The sequence below is a fragment of the Anomaloglossus baeobatrachus genome, chromosome 3, assembly GCF_048569485.1.
Source record: "Anomaloglossus baeobatrachus isolate aAnoBae1 chromosome 3, aAnoBae1.hap1, whole genome shotgun sequence".
Taxonomy (NCBI): domain Eukaryota; kingdom Metazoa; phylum Chordata; class Amphibia; order Anura; family Aromobatidae; genus Anomaloglossus; species Anomaloglossus baeobatrachus.
The window spans coordinates 134,175,573-134,190,791 of NC_134355.1; the positions used below are offsets into that span (position 1 = coordinate 134,175,573).

A 15,219-nucleotide genomic window follows, 5' to 3' on the forward strand; every position below is an offset into this window, starting at 1 on the left:
TATGGGTCCCAAAGGTTGTAACAGCCACAAAGCTGTGAAATTACAAAATAAGTTATACTGCATGCTCGCTGTGCTGGTCCAACACCAGCGATTGGTTGCAGTGGTCACATACATGTGGTCACTACTGGTCGATGTTTTATAAAAGCCAATGGACCAACAGAACATCAGGGATTGACCAGATAAGTTTAACTTATTTGGATATTGTCTTCTCTACGTATTATACATATATGTGCATTATATAGGACTATATACCACATGCACATATGTGTGGTCTACATATTATACATGTATGTGCTCTATATAGGTGTATATACAGTATATTATACACATGCACATATGTGGAATATGTAAACCATGTATTTGCTCTATGTAGCTATATATATTACACATATATGTGCATGTGTGTAACATGTAGACCACATATTTGCTCTGTTGATTTATATATTACACACATGCACATATATGGGTAATATGTAGACCACGTATTTGCTCTATGGAGGCCTATATATTACACACATGCACAAATGTATAATATGTAAATGACGTATTTGTTCTATATAGGTCTATATATTACACACATGCACATGTATGTGTAACATGTAGACTACGTATTTGCTCTGTTGTTTATATATTACACACATGCACATATATGTGTAATATGTAGACCATGTATGTGCTCTATGTAGCGCTAAATATTACACACATGCACATTCTGTATATGTGCAATATGTAGACTGCGTATGTGATCTATGTAGGCCTATATATTCCACACATGCACATATGTGCTCTATGTAGGCCTATATATTGCACGCATATATTAAGCTATTATTGCTGCTTCATTGTGTATTTGTAGTTTGTAGTTTGATTTCCGGAATTTTTCTATTTAAAACATGTCTTCATGGCTCGGCCCCAGGACAAACATCTACATCTTCAACTTTGCAGTAAAACTTTTTTTTTTTTCTCCTGTGGGCAAGAAGTGACGATAACGGAACAAGGGGGTTCTTGTCTTCCAATCTGAAGACAATTATCTTCCGTGGTAACTTTATTTTTGGAATCCAACCTTCTGCTCCTGACCTAATAAGTAACGTCTGCAGCTCCCAGTGCAAGGAAATGACTTGTCGGTTATCTTGTCCTTCTCAATTAATTGCGTTCCATAGAGTCGCTGTTTGGGTCCTGACTCTCTCCTACAAAGTATTGTTCTCCAAGTCGGAGGAGATCTATTTCTGGTCCTTTCTTTTTTTTTTTTTTTTCCTTGTATTCAAAAATAGAATTTGTGCGTCATCAAGAAGTCTGTTTCCTTTCTTCAGGAATTCAAGGGAGATTGTTTAGAGCTAATTGTAGGTCACGGTATTGTTTTCTGCTATCTGTAAATTGCCTCATTCTGCAGTACAAGCACACAGACTATGAAAAATGGCCATTATTGTCTTTTTTCGGTAAAGTTCCACATTAAAAAATATTTTGGGGAATTACGTACATTGCAGTTGTCTAATATAATACTGGTAGTGATCAGTGGGTACATAAAATTGTAGTCTTTCTATGGATGTAGTAAACGAGCGTCTGCTGTTTATTAGGGTTCCTAAACGTCTGGCAACAAAGTCAATCACAATAATGACATTTCTCTATAAGACCCCATACTAATCTGGTCTTTCTAAAGAGACCCAGGACTCCCTCTCCCCCTCCAGTACAGTATGAAGAGGAATACCTGAGCATTTATTCACTTGTTTTGAGGAGGAAAAGGAGTACTATAACAAGAGTTTTAACAAATGATGATTCATGATTTTAAAGCAATGGAAATACTGTACTTTCTTCGGCGCTCTATTGGGAGACCCAGACGATTGGGGTGTATAGCACTGCCTCCGGAGGCCACACAAAGCAATTACACTAAAAAGTGTAAGGCCCCTCCCCTTCTGGCTATACACCCCCAGTGGGATCACTGGCTCACCAGTTTTCTGCTTTGTGCGAAGGAGGTCAGACATCCACGCATAGCTCCACTGTTTGTAGTCAGCAGTAGCTGCTGGCTATATCGGATGGAAGAAAAGAGGGCCCATATGGGGCCCCCAGCATGCTCCCTTCTCACCCGCGGTGGTGCTTGTAAGGTTGAGGTACCTATTGCTGGTACAGAGGCTGGAGCCCACATGCTGTTTTCCTTCCATATCCCCTGGAGGGCTCTGTGGAAGTGGGATCTTGCCGGCCCCCAAGCCCTGGGGCCGGGCTCCATCCACAGACCCAGAGAACCTGCTGGATTTGGAGCGGGAGTGCCGTTCAGGGACAAGGCCCTGCAACTTTCAGGTACTCTGTGTCCCCGGCAGGCACGGACACTCTCAAGGCTTGCTGAGCGTTATAGTGCGCCGGGGACAGTAGCGCTGCGCGCTGGGGTTAGGTCACTGCAGCTTTGCTGAGTGACGTTACATGTTGGGAACTACTGCGCCGACCGCTACTGGAGCGGCGGCGCAGCTGCGACTTGTGGTGCGCCGGGGACTTTGCGCCGACCGCGCTTTTACGGCGGCGGCGCTTCTAACTTTAGCCCCCGGCTTCTGCGGCCTAGCGCCGCTTCGTTCCCGCCCCCACCCTGTCAATCAGGGTAGGGGAGAGACGCTGCTCAATAGGCAGCGCCGAGGGCTGGAGCTTTATTTACATGCTCCAGCCCTCTCACTAGGCACAGGGGGAAGCAGGCTTCCCGCTTTTCGTCTGTATACGCCCAGGGCCCGCCCCCCCTCTCCACAAGGACGCCGGCAGCCATTACACATGCGGTCTGGCTGGGGAAAGGCAGCAGGCTCTGGGAGACCCAGACTAAAGGGAATTCGGCGACCACACACCCGCTCCTAAGCGGGCGGTAAGCTGCACTTTAGTGCTGGCCCCACTTGTGCCTCAGTGTTATATTAGTGTACTTTTTTCTTGGTACCATATATATATATATTTGCACTGTAAGGTCGCTTCTTGGCTGGACACCCTGTACTGCTCTGAGGAGGCAGCAACATGTCATCCGCAAAACGCAAGGGTGCCAAGGCACAGGCTGTGTACACTGTTTGTACTGCATGTGGGGCTGATCTACCGGCAGGCTCCAAAGACTCACATTGTATGCAATGTTCAGTCCCAGTGGCACTTCGTCAGCCAGAGCCTAATGTGGTGGTAGCCCAGGCTGAGACGCCTGTGAACCCTGCCCCGGTGACGGGGACAGACTTTGCAGTTTTTGCTGATAAAATGTCTGTGACTATGGCAAAAATCCTGGAGACCTTGCAGTCCAGGCCAGTTGCTCAGGCCATGGACACTGCTGTGTCTATGCTATCCGGTCCCCCTCAGTTGGAACTAATCCGTACTTCAGGGGGGTCTCAAGCATCACAGGCTGAAGTCTCTGACTCAGATGACAGTCCCAGGCAGCCTAAGCGAGCTCGCTGGGAAAGACCCTCCACGTCTTCACACTGTTCAGGGTCTCAGCGACAAGAGTCTCTCTGTGATGAGACTGAGGACGGTGACCAGGATTCTAATCCTGAGGCCCCTCTCAATCTGGATGCCCCTGATGGTGACGCCATGGTTAATGACCTTATATCGGCAATTAATAGGCTGTTGGATATTTCTCCCCCAGCCCCTTCTGCAGAGGAGGCAGCTGCACAGCAGGAGAAGTTCCATTTCCTATATCCCAAGCGTAAATTAAGTGCTTTTTTGGACCACTCTGATTTCAGAGAATCGATCCAGAAACACGACGCTCATCCAGACAAGCGTTTCTCTAAACGTTCTAAGGATACCCGTTATCCTTTTCCCTCTGAGGTGGCCAAACGCTGGACCCAGTGTCCAAAGGTGGATCCCCCAATTTCCAAGCTTGCGGCTAGATCCATAGTCGCAGTAGAGGATGGCGCTTCACTTAAAGATGCCAACGACAGACAGATGGACCTTTGGTTGAAATCTGTCTATGAATCTATCGGCGCGTCGTTTGCTCCAGCATTCGCGGCCGTGTGGGCACTCCAAGCTATTTCAGCTGGTTTAGCACAGGTGGATGCTTTCATACATCCAGCAGTGCCGCAAGTGGCGTCCCTAACTTCGCAAATGTCTGCGTTTGCGACCTATGCCATCAATGCTGTCCTAGAATCTACGAGCCGTACCGCTATGGCGTCCGCCAATTCTGTGGTTTTGCGCAGAGCCTTGTGGTTAAAGGACTGGAAAGCAGATGCTGGTTCCAAAAAATGCTTAACCAGCTTGCCATTATCTAGAGACAGACTGTTTGGTGAGCCATTGGCTGAAATCATAAAACAGTCCAAGGGTAAGGACTCTTCCTTACCACAGCCCAGAGCAAGTAAACCTCAACAGAAAAAGTGGCAGTCGAGGTTTCGGTCCTTTCGAGGCTCGGGCAAGGCCCAATTCTCCTCGTCCAAAAGGACTCAGAAAGAACAAGGGAGCTCAGATTCCTGGCGGGCTCACTCACGCCCCAGGAAAGCAAATGGAGGAACCGCTTCCAAAGCGGCTACCTCATGACTTTCGGCCTCCTCCCTCCGCATCCTCGGTCGGTGGCAGGCTCTCCCGCTTTTGCGACATTTGGCTGTCACAGGTCAAAGACCGGTGGGTAACAGACATTCTGTCTCGCGGGTACAGAATCGAGTTCAGTTCTCGGCCTCCACTTCGGTTCTTCAGAACCTCCCCACACCCCAACCGAGCAGATGCCCTGCTGCAGGCGGTGGACTCTCTAAGAGCAGAAGGAGTCGTGATCCCTGTCCCCCCTCTCGAACGGGGGCGAGGATTTTACTCCAATCTCTTTGTGGTTCCAAAAAAGGACGGCTCCTTCCGTCCTGTTCTGGACCTAAAACTGCTCAACAAGCATGTGAACGCCAGGCGGTTCCGGATGGAATCCCTCCGCTCAGTCATTGCCTCTATGTCTCAAGGAGATTTCCTAGCATCAATAGACATCAAAGATGCTTATCTCCACGTGCCGATTGCTACAGAGCACCAATGCTTTCTACGCTTCGTGATAGGAGACGACCATCTTCAGTTCGTAGCTCTGCCATTTGGTCTGGCGACAGCCCCTCGGGTGTTCACCAAGATCATGGCGGCAGTGGTAGCAGTCTTGCACTCTCACGGACACTCTGTGATCCCTTACTTGGACGATCTACTGGTCAAGGCACCCTCTCAAGAGGCATGCCGACTCAGCCTGAATGTTGCACTGGAGACTCTCCAGGCGTTCGGGTGGATCATCAACTTCCCAAAGTCAAATCTGTCACCGACCCAATCACTAACGTATCTTGGCATGGAGTTTCATACTCTCTCAGCGATAGTGAAGCTTCCGCTGGACAAGCAGCGGTCTCTACAGACTGGGGTGCAGGCTCTCCTTCAAAGTCAGCCGCACTCCTTAAGACGCCTCATGCACTTCCTCGGGAAGATGGTGGCGGCAATAGAGGCGGTTCCGTTTGCGCAGTTTCATCTGCGTCCACTTCAATGGGACATTCTCCGCCAATGGGACGGGAAGTCAACATCCCTGGACAGGAAGGTCTCCCTTTCCCAGACGGCCAAAGACTCTCTGCAGTGGTGGCTTCTTCCCACCTCATTATCACAGGGAAGATCCTTCCTACCACCGTCTTGGGCGGTGGTCACGACAGATGCGAGTCTGTCAGGGTGGGGAGCAGTCTTTCTCCACCACAGGGCTCAGGGTACGTGGTCTCAGCAGGAGTCCACCCTTCAGATCAATGTTCTGGAAATCAGAGCAGTGTATCTTGCCCTACTAGCCTTCCAGCAGTGGCTGGAAGGAAGGCAGATCCGAATTCAGTCGGACAACTCCACAGCGGTGGCATACATCAACCACCAAGGGGGGACACGCAGTCGGCAAGCCTTCCAGGAAGTCCGGCGGATTCTGATGTGGGTGGAAGCCACAGCCTCCACCATATCCGCGGTTCACATCCCCGGCGTAGAAAACTGGGAAGCAGACTTCCTCAGTCACCAGGGCATGGACGCAGGGGAATGGTCCCTTCACCCAGACGTGTTTCAGGAAATCTGTCGCCGCTGGGGGGTGCCGGACGTCGACCTAATGGCGTCACGGCACAACAACAAGGTCCCAACCTTCATGGCACGGTCTCGCGATCAAAGAGCGCTGGCGGCAGACGCCCTAGTGCAAGATTGGTCGCAGTTCCGGCTCCCTTATGTGTTTCCACCTCTGGCACTCCTGCCCAGAGTGCTACGCAAGATCAGATCCGATTGCAGCCGCGTCATACTTGTCGCCCCAGACTGGCCGAGGAGGGCGTGGTATCCGGATCTGTGGCAGCTCACGGTCGGCCAACCGTGGGCACTCCCAGACCGACCAGACTTACTGTCCCAAGGGCCGTTTTTCCATCGGAATTCTGCGGCCCTGAACCTGACTGTGTGGCCATTGAGTCCTGGATCCTAACGTCTTCAGGATTGTCCCAAGGGGTCGTTGCCACCATGAGACAGGCTAGGAAGCCCACGTCTGCTAAGATCTACCACAGAACGTGGAGGATATTTTTATCCTGGTGCTCTGCTCAGGGAGTGTCTCCCTGGCCATTTGCATTGCCTACCTTTCTTTCTTTCCTGCAATCTGGGTTAGAAAAAGGTTTGTCGCTCGGCTCCCTTAAAGGTCAGGTCTCGGCGCTATCCGTCTTTTTTCAGAGGCGTTTGGCACGCCTTCCTAAGGTGCGCACGTTCCTACAGGGGGTTTGCCATATCGTACCCCCGTACAAGCGGCCGTTAGATCCATGGGATCTGAACAGGGTACTAGTTGCCCTCCAGAAGCCGCCCTTCGAGCCTCTGAAGGAGGTTTCACTTTCTAGACTATCACAGAAAGTGGCTTTTCTGGTAGCGATCACATCTCTTCGGAGAGTGTCTGAGCTGGCAGCACTATCATCCAAGGCTCCCTTCCTGGTCTTCCACCAGGACAAGGTTGTGCTGCGTCCTATTCAGGAGTTTCTCCCGAAGGTGGTATCCTCTTTTCATCTTAATCAGGATATCTCTTTGCCTTCGTTTTGTCCTCATGCAGTTCATCGGTATGAGAAGGATTTACATTTGTTAGATCTGGTGAGAGCACTCAGAATCTACATTACCCGCACGGCGCCCTTGCGCCGTTCGGATGCACTCTTTGTCCTTGTCGCTGGTAAGCGCAAAGGGTCGCAGGCTTCTAAAGCCACCCTGGCTCGATGGATCAAAGAACCAATTCTTGAAGCCTACCGTTCTGCTGGGCTTCCGGTTCCATCAGGGCTGAAGGCCCATTCTACCAGAGCCGTGGGTGCATCCTGGGCATTACGACACCAGGCTACGGCTCAACAGGTGTGCCAGGCAGCTACCTGGTCGAGTCTGCACACTTTCACCAAACATTATCAGGTGCATACCTATGCTTCGGCGGACGCCAGCCTAGGTAGAAGAGTCCTGCAGGCGGCAGTTGCCTCCCCGTAGGGGAGGGCTGTCTTGCAGCTCTAACATGAGGTATTTCTTTACCCACCCAGGGACAGCTTTTGGACGTCCCAATCGTCTGGGTCTCCCAATAGAGCGCCGAAGAAGAAGGGAATTTTGTTACTTACCGTAAATTCCTTTTCTTCTAGCTCTTATTGGGAGACCCAGCACCCGCCCTGTTGTCCTTCGGGATTGTTGGTTTGTTTGCGGGTACACATGTTGTTCATGTTGAACGGTTTTCAGTTCTCCGATGTTACTCGGAGAGAATTTGTTTAAACCAGTTATTGGCTTTCCTCCTTCTTGCTTTTGCACTAAAACTGGTGAGCCAGTGATCCCACTGGGGGTGTATAGCCAGAAGGGGAGGGGCCTTACACTTTTTAGTGTAATTGCTTTGTGTGGCCTCCGGAGGCAGTGCTATACACCCCAATCGTCTGGGTCTCCCAATAAGAGCTAGAAGAAAAGGAATTTACGGTAAGTAACAAAATTCCCTTCTTTACAACAATGAAGCACATATTTTAATACTAAGAGTCAAAAGTTACCCTTTAACGAGCCTTGTCATATGACTTAGAATTTATGCCAGATCAGAACCTCAATTTGCAGACAGTATTTCGAGGTGTTTGCACCTCGTCAGTGCAAAGTATGAGATTTGATCTGGCTGTATGAAAAGCTATAATCGGGTCTAAGGGGAAAACGTTCTTCCTTGCGGAGACTGACAAACCAAGCTGGCTGCCAGTGAGGACCTTATGGCAAAACACAAGGGAAAATCGCAGGTACCTGCTGAAAAGAAGTGACATACTGCTTCCTTTTGCTGCAGAAATTCTGTAAGGAAAAAAAAACCGCAGTGTGCACAGCATTTTGGATTTCTCATAGACTTTGCTGGGGAAGGACTGCATGAACTTTATGAACAAAAACCACACCAATTCTGCAGCAAAAACCGCGGCAAATCCGCAGCAAAAAACGCAGCATGCGCACAGGGCCTTAAACTGGGTTTTGAAGAGTCTATAAAAAAAAAAGCCTCCATTATTGAGTCTGTTCTTTTTTTTCCCATTGCATCTAGCAGAGAGTTTCTACAATTGCAGTAAACTAGGTTCCCTTCCATTGAAAATAAGTGTTCAACCTCCTGCTGCCTATGGCAGAAAGAACATATTTTGGGTCCCCTGCTCAAGCAAATGCCAGACTTTGAGCCTTGAGGCCAAAAGTTCTGCCTTTTTGATTGGTTCCCTTGAATGATTTAGTTTGTGATCTGAACCTATCACCAGGATTTCCATATATATCCTAAAGCCAGTGCTATATAGGTGTTGTCAGGCTGATTCTCTACATACCTTTAGTGGTCATCTCGGATGTTTAGGTTTTCAAATCCAAGGAAGTAAAGTTTATAAAATCAACAGCTTCTTGAGTGATAGCAGCTGAGGATCAGATAATATCTGGGGGGGTATTCATACTTATCCCCTCCCCCTGTTAGAATTAGCATAAGCATTATACAATCAATTTATTTTTTCACTAGCAGGACCTGTGGGAGGTCATACCCATGTGACCAGAAGGGGCGAGTTCTCAGCCAACAGAAAAATGTTGCTTCTTGGTATCAGCTTTGTTGGCCGAGGCCCCGCTTCTTCTGGTCACAGAATTCTAACTACTGCTCAGCTGCTGTCACCAGCTTCTTGAGTGATTTTATAAACTTTACTTTCTTGGATTTCAAAACTTACACATCTGAGCTGACCACTACAGGTATGTATAGAATCAGCCTGATAGTGCCAGTATAGCACTGGCTTTAGGTCATATACGAAAATCCTGATGATTGGTTCCCTTTAAAATCAACCTGGTTTAGTTTGTGAGGCTGCCCAGACTCATGGCCTAGAAAATCAGGATCTTCTCAATCACCTTCTCCAACCAAATCAGCGTCTGAATCTTCACCAACATCTTGTACTTTGGATCTGGAAGGAGTTGCAGCTCTGAGCTATATGTGACCGGCCTAATTGCTGAAGGAGTGTGTGGATATTTCACTGAATTTCTTGTTATTCCAGCAATCGTTGTCATACAGAAATGACAATGTGTAGAATGGTTTTTTGGCTTCTTCCATTTCATTAGAACAGCAAATGCAAAGTGCCATGGTTTACCATTGTGCCAACTTATGAGAAGTGTAAAGGCCCCTTTACACCCTGAGACTTTCTAGCGATCCCACCAGTGATCTCGACCTGGCCGGGATCGCTGGAAAGTCTCTAACAGTCACTGGTGAGCTGTCAAACAGGCAGATCTGGCCAACGACGCAGCAGCGATATAGACCTGCAGAACGACCTCACTTGAAAGGGAACGCTAGCACGCCTATGGGCTGGGTCGCTAACGATGTCGTCGTAATGGTGTCAAACACACCGATGCATGCTGCGCAGCAGGAAACAAAGGACCAAAGAATGGTCCTGAACGATTTGTAGCGATCAGCGACCTCACAGCAGGGGCCAGGTCGCTGATGCGTGTCACACACTGCAATGTCGCTGGGGAGGTCGCTATTACATCGCAAAACCGGTGACGTTGCAGCGATATCGCTAGCGATGTTGCAGTGTGTAAAGGGGCCTTTACACAAGATGAGCAACAAACATGGTGCCCAAAGTTTGTCTTGATCTCCAATTTTACACTGAAAACACAGGAAAAACTTTTCTTCACCAACAGCATTATGTTTCTTCTCTGTGATTTTAAAGACACTTTGTCACAAATATATCAAGAGTTGTTGAGGTCATCTACACAACTGGGCGACATGTTTAAGAGACTGTCCGGCAAGTGCACATGACCAGAAGTGCTGGGACTTCTGATAATGCTCACTGAGCCTAAACCCGGCATCGGAGGCGGTGACAACGGACAAGTACGTGCATCCATGCCGATGACCCTGGGCATTGAATAGCCAATCTGTGCAACATTTTAAATTAAACTGAATTGCAAAAATATTTTAAAGCACAACTCCAGTGTTTTTATTGCACCGCTGGAGTTATTCTTTAAATGCAATTTCCCTTCCCCCGGCCTTATACTCACTTGCCACCGTCTACATCTTTTTCTAGCACCACCCTAGTCAGTCTCCGGCAAATGGTGACCTGCCGACTGCTCCAGTGTTTGGAGCGTGCCGGAGGTCACAACTCATTATATCTCTGAGAGCCTCGTTCTGGCCTTGTTCTGGCTCTCATAGGGTTACGTTGAGACCTTGTAACGTAACGTCTGATTTCCGGCCAGTCAGAAGTTATAGTCACAAGATGGCGCTGTGGGACCGGAGCAGTGTCGGTAAAAGGTGAAGCCGGCGGAAGATGAGACTATATGATAGGGCATGGTTAGATTTAAAGCGCCACTATATATTGTCCAGAGCTGGACATCCTATTTAATGGTGGAACTTTTACTTTAGTGGTGTCTCCAAATGCCCCGTGTCTTGTTGGTGTGTTCTTGCTGACGGGACGCAGTGCTTCGGGTTTACCTTCCTAGGAGCCGATAATAATCCTTACTTACCCTCTAGACCCTTATTGAAGTTTGTGGTATTGCTGGTCACCAGGCAATAGTCATTAGACTGATGGCAGATGTGTCATTAATGATTTCTTATTTTTTAAAGTAGGTTATCCAGGGTATGAAGGCTGAAAAGCTTTATAGATCCATCCGAGCACAACTAAAATGAATTCTGTCAATAATGCATTTTTTCTGCCTAGAAACTGAGAACTTTGATCCATAGCCAATTAGCGTTTATTTATCGGGTCCTAGAGATGAGTGAATTGATTTGCAGTACCCTGGTTCAGCAGTTACATCCGTATTTTGTGGCCATCAGATAGAAGCCCTGTTAACCTCCCACCTGCCAACATCTCCAGCGTCTCCTATTAAGTAGGCCCATCACGACGTCATGCATACCTCACTCCACAATGGTGAGACTACGCCCGACCTACAAATCAGAAACGGTGCCGAGGATGTCGACCGGTAGGAGATGGTTCACAGGGCTCCTGTCTGGCAGTCATGGAATACTGTCATGGATGCCAAATCAGTTGACTCGCCTCTAATCCTGGGATCCCTGTGGATCAGTACAATGAAGAGGGTGAAGCCATCCGGACAATACTGCATCCAATTCTTGGTGAGGGCAGGTTAACATTAAATAAAGCCACAACAAACTCGTATATAAGAATCATTGATTTTCCCCTATAACAGCCCAGTATTACACGATCGCAGTTGGTACATGTGCATATATTCATCGTCAGAGATGAAGTACAATTCAGAATCTGAGAATTCTTAAATACTTTATGAATAAGTTTCGCTTCCTCACGTGCTGTTGATATTCTGTTTTCAGATCCCAATTTTGTGCGAACATTTCTCACAACCTATAGATCTTTCTGCAAACCACAGGAACTTCTGAGCCTTCTTATAGAAAGGTAGGACACTTGTAAAACACATCAGTACTCCATACACTTTCATTTAATCATATTCCAGTTAGTCTTCCATTTTTTATTATTTGCATAACATTTTTTATAGATAAATTAATGTATAGATTGACTTCAAATCATGTAGAAGATCTCATGAAATCTATTTACGATAGGTTAATTGTGCCCATCATTGTAATTTTACAAATTGATGTGTCCTCCACTAGGTTTGAGATTCCGGAGCCTGAACCAAGTGAAGCAGATAGAATTGCAATGGAAAATGGAGATCAGCCACTCAGTGCAGAGCTGAAGAGGTTTAGGAAAGAATATGTGCAACCTGTACAGTTACGGTAAGTTTTAGGCTAGCACGGATTTTTATTTTTTTTTTTACACTTTTTCTTTCTGATGTTGCGTGAAATTTAGAAGTAATTTCCAATTTCCTTGACTCATCTGTAAAACGTTTGTCTTATGGAGCCATTCTTGTTCATATGCTCTATAGATGACCTTGAGGGGATGCAGTTTGTTGCCTCGCTCTATGAATTATTATTATTATTATTCTATTATATGTGACAGATTCTCAGATTGCCCGTTTATTGCATCTTTAAATGGATTTTTTTCAAAATGTGATAAAATGGTCGCCATTACATATTTCAAGCTGGAACATGTCCTATGATTGTTTCTGGATAAGTTGTAAACTAAAGAAACATTGCTCTTGTCAGAGAAGCAGCATCATGAACTGATCTGCTTACTCAACCACGGAGCAGGGCTGTAACAGGAGAAAAAAACAACTTCTTGCTGACTGAGCACACCTGGGTTTAAAAATTGACATGATAAAGAAGAAAAAAAACCTTGTACTCGATCGAGAGAATATTTTTTGCCCTGGTCAATGAGTAAACAGATCACACGTTTGTTCACTGCTCCTCTAACAGTTGACATACGTCTCGAGCAGAGTTTCTATAAGTAGCAACCCCTCCTGACACATGATTAGGATGGGTTGCAGCTTGAAATATCTGACTGGAGACATTTCCAGGGTGTTTGATATTGATCACCTGTCCTTAGTATAGGTTATCAATATCAGATCAGTGGGGTTTGGTACCTGCCGCCACTAGTCAGTTATCAGGTGCCATAACAGCTGGAAGTAAACCATGCATGCTAGTGGCCTTTATTTTAAACTGCAGCTCAGGTCCCATTCACGTCAATAAGAGCTGACCAGCAGTACCAGGCGTCAACCCCTACACTGTACAGTACTGTGGTGATCTCTGGTCTGTACATTGTGCTATTCTGACTTCCGCGGGGGCTGTGTTTTATGCATGTGGGTCCTTAGCGATACTGCATGATAATGCACAGTATGCATCATTATCCAATCAAATGTAAGCAAGGAATCACATGATAAAGTTGCGTTAATCACAAAAATAAACACAACCATTCCTGATGACTCACGGCCAGATGTTCTCATCTGCGAGCAGTTTTAATGAATCTTATCCTTCACTTTCAGAGTCCTGAATGTTTGCCGGCATTGGGTAGAGCATCATTTCTATGACTTTGAGCGAGATGCAGACCTGTTAGTGCGACTGGAGGAGTTTATTGGGACAGTCAGAGGTATGATGCAAAGATTCCCAACTTTTCTTTGTATGACAAAAGTGACTTGCACAGGTTAGTGGGGCTTTTTATTGTGTAGTTTTATTTATGAATTTTTATATCTGCAGGAAAAGCCATGAAAAAGTGGGTTGAATCGATCACAAAGATCATTCAACGGAAAAAGCAAGCGCAAGCCAATGGACCTAGCCACAACATAACATTTGAGAGCTTACCACCATCTGTAGAATGGCACATTAGTCGGCCCGGACAGATAGAAAACTTTGAACTGCTTACATTACATCCCATAGAGATCGCTCGGCAGCTGACACTGCTGGAGTCTGATTTATACAGGTATGCTTTAAATATTTCATGTTGGCGCTGATCTATTCATTGTAACAAATTTAACCCCTTAACGACCGTGGGCAGTAATATTACATCCCTGCGGGCATAGTGTTAATCCCCACCTGCTGCTGTGGGCTGCTTATGGGGATCCGTGCACATGTCAGCTGATTTGTACAGCTGACATGTGTGCCTGGCAGGTTCGAGTGTAATAGCTATCCACCCGTACCGGTTAACCCCTTAATGGCACTGTCAAGATGTGACAGCGCCATGTTAACGGCGATGGCGGTAGAAGTTTACTCACCGCCCGATTACAGGAAGTCAAGTAACATGAACACGTGGATCCGGTGGTTGTCATGGTAGCACGGGGTCATGTGATGACTCCTGTAGCTCACATGACTCGGATCCTTTTAACCAGCAGCCGAGTATTGGCTGTTACAAGAGATGGTCATTTCTTCTGCTGCTCTGATCGGGAGAAATGAAGGAGCGATCAGACAGCTGATCCTTATAGTCCCCTAGGGGTACCAGTAAAATTATAAAAAATAGTTTTGAAAATCTAAAACAAAACCTAAGTTCAAATCAGCCCTCTTTCTCCCCATTAAAAATTTAAGGGTTAAAAAAATGAAAAATAAACACACATGGTATCCTTCAGCGTTCAGAAATGCCCGATCTATCAAAATATAAAATCAATTAACCTGATTAGTAAACTGCGTAGCAGCAAAAAAAATTTCAAACGCCAAAATTGTTTTTTGTTCGCCTCTTATTTTGCGCAAAATGCAATAACAAGCGATCAAAACGTAGCATCTGCGCAAAAATGACAGTTAAAAATGTCAGCCCGAGACGCAAAAAATAAGCAGTCACTGAGCCATAGATACTGAAAAATGAGAACACTACGAGTCACGGACAATGGCGCAAAACATACACCACAAAGACAAACCTCTAAAAAAAAATTAATTCCTTAAATAAAAGTAAACCTATTAATGTTTAGTGTCTACGAACTCACACTGACACATCAGTTTTACCATGTAGTGAATATAATATCTCAAAAACAATAGTGCTATTGCACATTTTGCAATTTTTCTGCATTTGAATTTTTTTTTTGCCGTTTTCCAGTACACTATATGGTAAAACTCGTGGATTCATTTAAAAGTACAGCTCGTTCTGCAAAAAATGAGCCCTCACATGGGAAGATTGACGGAAAAATAAAAAAAGTTACGGCTCTCGTAAAAAGAATGGCTAAAATAAAAAGGAAAGCGCAAAATTGTCGTGAAGGGGTTAAAGGGGTATTCCCATGTTCAAGATCCTATCCCAATATGTAGAAGGTATAATAATAATATTAGCAAATATCTCCAATTAGAAATGTAGTATAGTTCTCATGATATAGCCATGTCACTTACCTTATGTGCAAGGCATTGCAGCTTAGGTATCCATAGTTATGACCCCTCATATAGTGACAGTTCTTTAGTTGCCTGTGGTTGTAACCATGGATACCAAAGGTCCTGCAATACCCTACACATGAGTTAAGAGACCATAGCTAATCAGGAGAACTATA

At 46.2% G+C, this 15,219-nt stretch overlaps 1 protein-coding gene across 1 annotated transcript in view; it reads left to right on the plus strand.

Annotated features, from left to right (window-relative positions):
* Window positions 1-15,219, plus strand: part of SOS1 (SOS Ras/Rac guanine nucleotide exchange factor 1) — a 215,753-nt gene that overhangs the window by 181,089 nt on the left and 19,445 nt on the right. Inside the window, exons 11-14 of the mRNA XM_075339458.1 lie at window positions 11,681-11,762; window positions 11,978-12,100; window positions 13,246-13,349; window positions 13,457-13,679. Of these exons, the coding sequence (XP_075195573.1) occupies window positions 11,681-11,762; window positions 11,978-12,100; window positions 13,246-13,349; window positions 13,457-13,679 (532 nt within the window). The remainder of the gene's footprint in view (window positions 1-11,680; window positions 11,763-11,977; window positions 12,101-13,245; window positions 13,350-13,456; window positions 13,680-15,219) is intronic.